This window comes from Phyllobates terribilis, unplaced genomic scaffold (assembly GCF_046119375.1).
Source record: "Phyllobates terribilis strain yellow unplaced genomic scaffold, ASM4611937v1 Scaffold_2829__1_contigs__length_103895, whole genome shotgun sequence".
Classification (NCBI taxonomy): Eukaryota; Metazoa; Chordata; class Amphibia; order Anura; family Dendrobatidae; genus Phyllobates; species Phyllobates terribilis.
Window position 1 is genome coordinate 35590 of NW_027365583.1, and position 10891 is coordinate 46480.

At 51.2% G+C, this 10891-nt stretch overlaps 1 protein-coding gene across 1 annotated transcript; it reads right to left on the reverse strand.

Moving 5' to 3' along the window:
• Nucleotides 1-378: 378 nt before the first annotated feature.
• On the reverse strand, nt 379-1312 carry LOC141247197 (transcription factor LBX2-like; the record flags this gene model as incomplete). Its single annotated transcript, XM_073669194.1, has 3 exons — nt 1174-1312; nt 962-1104; nt 379-450 (listed from the first exon to the last, which is right to left on the reverse strand). Coding segments are annotated over exons 1-3 (354 nt in total), but the record flags the coding sequence as incomplete, so codon positions are not given.
• Nucleotides 1313-10891: the final 9579 nt, after the last annotated feature.

Consider the following 10891-nt stretch of genomic DNA (forward strand, 5'->3'; position numbering starts at 1 on the left):
AGTGAGGAGGGGTCAGAGGACTCCGGACTCTGCGGGAATCTCTGCTGTCACTGATGGTGAGGACAATGCAGAAGTCGCCACATATCCCCCGGAATCCCCCCATGTCCCGAGGTCTCCTCACTTTATTCTCCCTCTGGTTCTTTTCTATCCCTTTCCCTCCTTTTCATATGATGCTGCTGCTGCTGCTGATGATAATGATGGTGATGATGATGATGATAATGATGGTGATGATGATGGTGATGATGGTGATGATGATGATGATGGTGATCATGATAATGACGGTGATGGTGGTGGTGGTGATGTTGATGATGGTGGTGATGATGGTGGCGGTGATGATGATGATGGTGATGATGATGGTGATGATGGTGATAATGATAATGATGGTGGTGATGATGATGATGGTGATGATGGTGGTGGTGGTGGTGATGGTGGTGGTGGTGAAGGTGGTGGTGGTGATGGCGGTGATGATGATGATGGTGATGATGATGATGGTGATGATGATGATGGTGATGATGATGATAATGATGGTGATGATGATGGTGATGATGATGATGATCATGATAATGACGGTGGTGATGATGATGATGGTGGTGGTGGTGATGTTGATGATGGCGGTGATGGTGGCGGTGATGATGGCGGTGATGATGATGATGGTGATGATGATTGTGATAATGATAATGATGGTGGTGATGATGATGATGGTGATGATGGTGGTGGTGGTGGTGATGATGGTGATGGTGGTGGTGATGGTGGTGGTGGTGATGATGATGATGGTTATGATGGTGGTGGTGATTATGATGGTGATGATGGTGTCTCAGCCCCCGGTCTCTGCTATTACTGAACAGCGATATCTCTGGGCTCGGTGGGGGTGTGGGGGTGTATGTGTATATATAATCTCTCCTCGGCAGCCTCAGCCCCTATAGATACAGAATATATCCCCCTGTGCCCACAGTATATACACATGTGCCCCCTTACCCTCCGCAGCCTGCAGGACCCCCATCTCCAGCCCTCCGAAGGTTTTGCTTGCCAGCTTCTCCAGGGCGCAGAGAGGGGACGCGGACTGCGGGGGGCTTCCTCCGGTGCGGAGCTTTGGCGGGGGGCTTCCTCCGGTGCGGAGCCTTGGCGGGGGGTTTCCTCCGGTGCGGAGCCTTGGCGGGGGGCTTCCTCCGGTGCGGAGCCTTGGCGGGGGGCTGCCTCTGGCATCGGGGGCCCGGCTGAGGATATCTTCTATGCTGAAGGGGGTGAAGGGTTTGGCGGGGGGCTCCCTGCCCCCCCAGGGTCTCCTCTCCTTCATGTCCCCTCCACAACTCATAGTTGCTCCCCTCTGTCTGGAGCCCCCGACTCCTCACAGCCGGATCAGTATCCCACCCCCTGCACCACCCCGAGCACACGGCGAATCCCCCGTCTATCCGGAATCTGGGGGTCTCCATCCCCTCCTATCAGTGCTGTCCCATTATCACCGGCGGGTCACTTCTCCTCACCCTGTCTAGGGCTCATTCCACCCCAGTGCAGGGAGAGTCACCCGCAGCCTCCAGGGGGATAAAAGAGACAATAAAAGACGAGCCTGCCCAGTGAAGACCCCCAGAATGCAGAGAGGGGGGGGGGGGGACATCTGGAAAGGCCACCCAGGAGCCTGCAGGACTACTACTCCTATCATACACCCCACATCCACACCTCCAGCTGCAGGACTACTATTCCTATCATATACCCCACAGCCACACCTTCACCTGCAGGACTACTACTCCTATCATACACCCCATATCCATACCTCACCCTGCAAGATTACTACTCCTAATTACACCTCCCCCTGCAGGACTACTACTCCTATCATACACCCCTTATCCACACCTCCACCTGCAGGACTACTACTCCTATCATACACCCCTTATCCACACCTCCAGCTGCAGGACTACTATTCCTATCATATACCCCACAGCCACACCTTCACCTGCAGGACTACTACTCCTATCATACACCCCATATCCATACCTCACCCTGCAAGATTACTACTCCTAATTACACCTCCCCCTGCAGGACTACTACTCCTATCATACACCCCTTATCCACACCTCCACCTGCAGGACTACTACTCCTATCATACACCCCTTAGCCACACCTCCACCTGCAGGACTACTACTCCTATCATACACCCCACATCCACACCTCCAGCTGCAGGACTACTATTCCTATCATATACCCCACAGCCACACCTTCACCTGCAGGACTACTACTCCTATCGTACACCCCACATCCATACCTCACCCTGCAAGATTACTACTCCTAATTACACCTCCCCCTGCAGGACTACTACTCCTATCATACACCCCTTATCCACACCTCCACCTGCAGGACTACTACTCCTATCATACACCCCTTATCCACACCTCCACCTGCAGGACTACTACTCCTATCATACACCCCTTAGCCACACCTCCACCTGCAGGACTACTACTTCTATCATACACCCCACAGCCACACCTCCACCTGCAGGACTACTACTCCTATCATACACCCCACAGCCACACCTCCACCTGCAGGACTACTACTCCTATCATACACCCCACAGCCACACCTCCACCTGCAGGACTACTACTCCTATCATACACCCCACAGCCACACCTCCACCTGCAGGACTACTACTCCTATCATACACCCCACATCCATGCCTCCACCTGCAGGACTACTATTCCTATCATACACCCCTTATCCACACCTCCACCTGCAGGACTGCTATTCCTATCATATACCCCACAGCCACACCTTCACCTGCAGGACTACTACTCCTATCATACACCCCATATCCATACCTCACCCTGCAAGATTACTACTCCTAATTACACCTCCCCCTGCAGGACTACTACTCCTATCATACACCCCTTATCCACACCTCCACCTGCAGGACTACTCCTATCATACACCCCACATCCACACCTAAACCCGCAGGACTAGTATTCCTATCTTACACCCCACATCCATACCTCACCCTGCAGAATTACTACTCCTAATTACACCTCCCCCTGCAGGACTACTACTGCTATCATACACCCCACATCCACACCTCAACCTGCAAGACTACTACTCCTATCATACACCCCACATCCATACCTCCACCTGCTGGACTACTACTCCTATCATACACCCCACATCCACACCTCCAGCTGCAGGACTGCTACTCCTATCATACACCCCACATCCATACCTCCACCTGCATGACTACTATTCCTATCGTACACCCCACATCCATACCTCACCCTGCAGGATTACTACTCCTAATTACACCTCCCCCTGCAGGACTACTACTCCTATCATACACCCCACATCCACACCTCCAGCTGCAGGACTACTACTCCTATCTTACACCCCACATCCACACCTCCAGCTGCAGGACTACTACTCCTATCATACACCCCATATCCACACCTCCACCTGCAGGACTACTACTATCATACACTACATATCCACACCTCCAGCAGCAGGACTACTACTCCTATCATACACCCCACATCCACACTTCCAGCTGCAGGACTACTACTCCTATCTTACACCCCATATCCACACCTCCACCTGCAGGACTACTACTATCATACACTACATATCCACACCTCCAGCTGCAGGACTACTACTCCTATCATACACCCCATATCCACACCTCCACCTGCAGGACTACTCCTATCATACACCCCACATCCACACCTCCAGCAGCAGAACTACTACTCCTATCATACACCCCACATCCACACCTCCACCTGCAGGACTACTACTCCTATCATACACCCCATATCCACACCTCCACCTGCAGGACTACTCCTATCATACACCCCACATCCACACCTCCAGCTGCCGGACTACTACTCCTATCATACACCCCACATCCACACCTCCAGCTGCAGGACTACTACTCCTATCATACACCCCATATCCACACCTCCACCTGCAGGACTACTACTATCATACACTACATATCCACACCTCCAGCTGCAGGACTACTACTCCTATCATACACCTCATATCCACACCTCCAGCTGCCGGACTACTACTCCTATCATACACCCCACATCCACACCTCCAGCTGCCGGACTGCTACTCCTATCATACACCCCACATCCACACCTCCAGCTGCAGGACTGCTACTCCTATCATACACCCCACATCCATACCTCCACCTGCAGGACTACTATTCCTATCGTACACCCCACATCCATACCTCACCCTGCAGGATTACTACTCCTAATTACACCTCCCCCTGCAGGACTACTACTCCTATCATACACCCCACATCCACACCTCCAGCTGCAGGACTACTACTCCTATCTTACACCCCACATCCACACCTCCACCTGCAGGACTACTACTATCATACACTACATATCCACACCTCCAGCAGCAGGACTACTACTCCTATCATACACCCCACATCCACACTTCCAGCTGCAGGACTACTACTCCTATCTTACACCCCATATCCACACCTCCACCTGCAGGACTACTACTATCATACACTACATATCCACACCTCCAGCTGCAGGACTACTACTCCTATCATACACCCCACATCCACACTTCCAGCTGCAGGACTACTACTCCTATCATACACCCCATATCCACACCTCCACCTGCAGGACTACTCCTATCATACACCCCACATCCACACCTCCAGCAGCAGGACTACTACTCCTATCATACACCCCACATCCACACCTCCACCTGCAGGACTACTACTCCTATCATACACCCCATATCTACACCTCCACCTGCAGGACTACTCCTATCATACACCCCACATCCACACCTCCAGCTGCCGGACTACTACTCCTATCATACACCCCACATCCACACCTCCAGCTGCCGGACTACTACTCCTATCATACACCCCACATCCACACCTCCACCTGCAGGACTACTACTCCTATCATACACCCCATATCCACACCTCCACCTGCAGGACTACTCCTATCATACACCCCACATCCACACCTCCAGCTGCCGGACTACTACTCCTATCATACACCCCATATCCACACCTCCACCTGCAGGACTACTCCTATCATACACCCCACATCCACACCTCCAGCTGCCGGACTACTACTCCTATCATACACCCCACATCCACACCTCCAGCTGCAGGACTACTACTCCTATCATACACCCCATATCCACACCTCCACCTGCAGGACTACTCCTATCATACACCTCATATCCACACCTCCAGCTGCCGGACTACTACTCCTATCATACACCCCACATCCACACCTCCAGCTGCCGGACTACTACTATCATACACTACATATCCACACCTCCAGCTGCAGGACTACTACTCCTATCATACACCCCATATCCACACCTCCACCTGCAGGACTACTCCTATCATACACCCCACATCCACACCTCCAGCAGCAGAACTACTACTCCTATCATACACCCCACATCCACACCTCCACCTGCAGGACTACTACTCCTATCATACACCCCATATCCACACCTCCACCTGCAGGACTACTCCTATCATACACCCCACATCCACACCTCCAGCTGCCGGACTACTACTCCTATCATACACCCCACATCCACACCTCCAGCTGCAGGACTACTACTCCTATCATACACCCCATATCCACACCTCCACCTGCAGGACTACTACTATCATACACTACATATCCACACCTCCAGCTGCAGGACTACTACTCCTATCATACACCTCATATCCACACCTCCAGCTGCCGGACTACTACTCCTATCATACACCCCACATCCACACCTCCAGCTGCAGGACTGCTACTCCTATCATACACCCCACATCCATACCTCCACCTGCAGGACTACTATTCCTATCGTACACCCCACATCCATACCTCACCCTGCAGGATTACTACTCCTAATTACACCTCCCCCTGCAGGACTACTACTCCTATCATACACCCCACATCCACACCTCCAGCTGCAGGACTACTACTCCTATCTTACACCCCACATCCACACCTCCAGCTGCAGGACTACTACTCCTATCTTACACCCCACATCCACACCTCCAGCTGCAGGACTACTACGCCTATCATACACCCCATATCCACACCTCCACCTGCAGGACTACTACTATCATACACTACATATCCACACCTCCAGCAGCAGGACTACTACTCCTATCATACACCCCACATCCACACTTCCAGCTGCAGGACTACTACTCCTATCTTACACCCCACATCCACACCTCCACCTGCAGGACTACTATTCCTATCATACACCCCATATCCACACCTCCACCTGCAGGACTACTCCTATCATACACCCCACATCCACACCTCCAGCTGCAGGACTACTACTCCTATCATACACCCCATATCCACACCTCCACCTGCAGGACTACTACTATCATACACTACATATCCACACCTCCAGCTGCAGGACTACTACTCCTATCATACACCTCATATCCACACCTCCAGCTGCCGGACTACTACTCCTATCATACACCCCACATCCACACCTCCAGCTGCAGGACTACTACTCCTATCATACACCTCATATCCACACCTCCACCTGCAGGACTACTTCTTCTAAAATACACCCATATCTACACCTCACCTTGCAGGACTACTACAAGCTCCCTATATACAGTATGATGCCCCCACTGCTCGCTATATACAGTATGATGTCTCATCTTCCCCCTATTTACAATATGATTCTCCCACAGCTGCCTTTATACAATGTGATGCCCCCACAGCTCCCTTTATACATGATGAAGCCCCCGTAGGTCCATTTATACAGTATAATGCCCCTACTGCTCTCTATATACATTATATAGAGAGCAGTGGGGGCATCATACAGTATGATTTCTCCATTTCCCCTATGTACAATATGATGCCCCCACTGCTCCTTATTTATCGTATAGTGTTCTCAAAAGCTTCCTATATACAGTATGGTGTCTCCATTTCTCCCAATATACAGTATGATGCCCCACAACTCGCTGCATACGATATGATGCTATACACAGAATGCTGCCTCAACTGTTCACTATATACAGTATGGTGTTCCCGACAGCTCAATATATGCAATATCGTGTCTCCACTTCTGTACATAATGAGAGGGCACTATGTATTGAAGGAAAGTGCTGTACATAAAAAAGAGAGGGCACTATGTAATAAGGGATGACGCTGTATACAAGAGAGGACCACCCTATGTAATAAGAAACAGCACTGTATGTAACAAGAGAGGACACTATGTAATAAGGGACGACGCTGTACATAACAAGAGAGGGCACTATGTAATAAGGGATGACGCTGTATACAAGAGAGGACCACCCTATGTAATAAGAAACAGCACTGTATGTAACAAGAGAGGACACTATGTAATAAGGGACGACGCTGTACATAACAAGAGAGGGCACTATGTAATAAGGGATGACGCTGTATACAAGAGAGGACCACCCTATGTAATAAGAAACAGCACTGTATGTAACAAGAGAGGACACTATGTAATAAGGGACGACGCTGTACATAACAAGAGAGGGCATTATGTAATAAGGGATGTACTGTACATAATGAGAGAGCACTGTGTAATAAGGGACGATGATGTACATAACAAGAGAAGATACTGTAATAAGGGATGGTGCTATACATAACAAAAGAGGGTGCTATGTAATAAGGGATGGTTCTGTACATAACTAGAGTACAATACGCAACAAGTGACGGTGTTGTAAATAATGAGAGGGCACTATGTAATAAAAAACGACGCTGTACACAAAAGAGAACCACCCTATGTAATAAGAAACGGAGCAGTACATAACAAGAGAGGTCGCTATGTAATAAGGGACAACGCTGTACATAACAAGAGCCGACACTATGTAATAAGGGACCGTGCTGTACATAACAAAAAAAGGTGCTATGTAATAAGGGACGTTGCTGTACATAACGAGAGGGAGCTATGTAATAAGAGACGGCGATGTACACAAGCGAGGACTACCCTATGTAATAACGAAAGGCACTGTACATAACAATAGAAGACACTATGTAATAAGGGACGACGCTGTACATAAGAGAAGACAAGACACTATGTAATAAGGGACACTGCTGTACATAACAAAAGAGGGTGACTTGCCCCCAGCTCTAGATGGTGAGGGTTTGCTCTCCTCCACCACCCTGTGGACATTCAGGGCATACCAGCCCCTTTCACCTCTATGCCTGTTGTAGGTGACGGAGTCACCAGGGTAGAGATTCCGGTCGGGAGCGTTATCCTTTGCTCCGGCGTCTTGCTGGTCGTCGGCCATGGTTGCGCCCCCCTAGTGAACCGGAGCCTACCTTCTTCACTTTTCTTTTAGGTAGGCCGCTGCTCCGCGGGCGACGGTCTTCCTTCAGGACCTTGCGTCGCTCGCGTCTGACGTCGGAGCGTCCCCTGGCTCCTTCCAGGACCTGACGCTTCCTGGTTCAACGTCAGGGGCGGGGCGTGTCCTGGGCTTCGCGTGCTTCCAGTGGTTACGCCCCTCCGATTCCCGCGGTTACGCCCCTCTTCTTCCCGCGCGGCGACAGGAAAAATGGTGGACAATGGCGGGAAACCTTCAGGAATGGCGGGAAATCTTCACCACAGTGAGTAACACAGTCTTTTAAGGCGCACAGTACCTGCAGATGGCGGGTTGGTCACGTATACTGTTCGTGACGCCAGTTGGATGACTCGCCCCCAGGGGCTGGTGGCAGATCACTGGGGTTATCACGGTGGCTGGCCCAGGGCAGTCAGTGCACAAAAGGGGATACCGACTATTAGCTAATGTTCAAAGAGTTCGTGACGCCACCTGTGGTGTCTGGTGAGGATCACCAGCGCTGCAACAGTCCTCTGAGGCAGATGTCAGGGCAGCTAAAGATGGTACGGCTCCCCACAGGTGGAGCGGGCCTCAGGGTAGTGTAAAATAGACGGAAGGTGCGCTGGGCGTTATAGTGCGGTGAGGATTAATGGCGCCGGTGAAGAAACAGACAGAGGCTGTTTGATGCAGTCGTCCAAGGTTTTACTTACTGTTCTTAGGCAATTCACAAGTGCACTTTACAGGTGAAGGCCTCCCTCGTCGCGCTGCGTCCACGGGGCAGGGGTTCAGTCCTTCAAGAAGCTTAGGAATGCCTGGCGGAACCCCACTTTCTCATGTTCCTACTTTGACCGTCTTCACACTTGGTCCTTCTCCCGGCTGCCCTGCACTGCCCACTCTCAATCCCGCTCGGGTATGCTGAAGTCCTTCCTGTACTTCGGATCCGGGACCAACCTGACCCCCTGGAGATTAGAATGAAGCAACAGATCCCTCCTGACACCTGGCAGGAGCGGGGCGTACGGGTGCCGTCCTGCACGCGCCGTACCCCCTGGGATCCTCTTGTAGAACGGAGCCTACTTCCTGTTCCCCTCCGGGGCCTCAGTCCTGGACCCTAACTTGTGGAGCAGAGCTCTGACTGAGCCTCTGCTCCCGGACTGTTCCTCTGAACAGCCCTCACTAAACTCCACTCACGCCACCTCTTACTAGACTGATCTGAACTAAGATGTCTTCCTTTTATATCTACTGTATTAGTGCTTTCTCCACCCACACCCACTATTGGTTCCCCCTACCTTTGGGTTCCCCCCTACGCCAGCCAGGGACAGGGCTCAGCAGCTGCGCTCTGCATCTTGCCCTTCCAGCCGGCCTGGAGCAGTGTGGTGTTGGATGCGGGTGTTGGGGTTCCATGCAGCACTCCCATCTCGCCTGAGAGAAGGAGACACCACACCTCAAGTGAGCTGCAGTACCTCTGTGGTGACTGAACCCTCAGGGGCGCCACAAGGGCACTATGTAAAAAGAGACGGTTCTCTACTAGTGATGAGCGAACGTGCTCGCCACTGCTCGGTACTCACCCGATCATCTCACTGCTCGGTACTCACCCGATCATCTCACTGCTCGGTACTCATCCGATCATCTCACTGCTCGAGATGCTCGGCGCTCGCTGAGTATTTCCGGGGTTGCTCGGCGGGAGCCCGGGTCTCGTCCCTGCATGTTTGGCGCTCTTTAGAGAGCCAATGAACATGCAGGGATTGCCTGCCACTCACTGTAATGCCGTAGCCATGTTGGTTGTGGCATTACAGTGATTGGCTGGCCGCACAGCGTCATCAGGTCTATATAAGACCGGGCGCCGCCATGCTCGTCACAGTCACTCCGAAATCATCAATATTAAACTCATTAGTATCCTTATATATATCACATCACATAACTCCAAAATATAATCTACAACAAAACCAGGATCTAAGGAGAACCCAAAAGACCAGAGTTTTTTTGAAAATTCATATAATCTTTATTGAAAAAAAGTTAAAAAAGATTACAGCAACATGGTGCTACAGAACGAGAACACAGTCCTCCACCACTATCTCATGAGCAAGGTAATAATTATTTTTGTACAACAATGCAACATGAACTTGTCAACCCTAAATAAAGTGTCTAGTGCATTTGGCAATATATTATATTCCTTGTGGAACTTCTTACAGCCATGGAGCCCAATACATGGGCTTTGTAAAATTAAGATAGAAAATATTGTACTTACTGCAGCTCTGTGGCGGGTGTGTGTCCTCGCGCCCCTACGTGCGTTTCGCCCTCGCTTCTTCGGGGGGCGTGTCTATAGATGGTTGTATGCCATAATATATAGTGTACCTCCACCAATAAGGGTACTCGCTACCCACATGCGGCTCATTATATCGTAGGATTCAACGTCCGCATACATCCTTTACGGCGCATGCACTGCCGCACGTCACATCCTGCAGGACATTTCCGCTCTCCGGCGGTGGAACGCAAGCGTGCCACCGCTGCTAGGTATGCACGTGAGCGCACACTGTGCAAGAGAAGGGAAAAATCCGACGAGACGGCGGCGCGCATGCGCACCAGATGTAGCGGAGAGGAGGA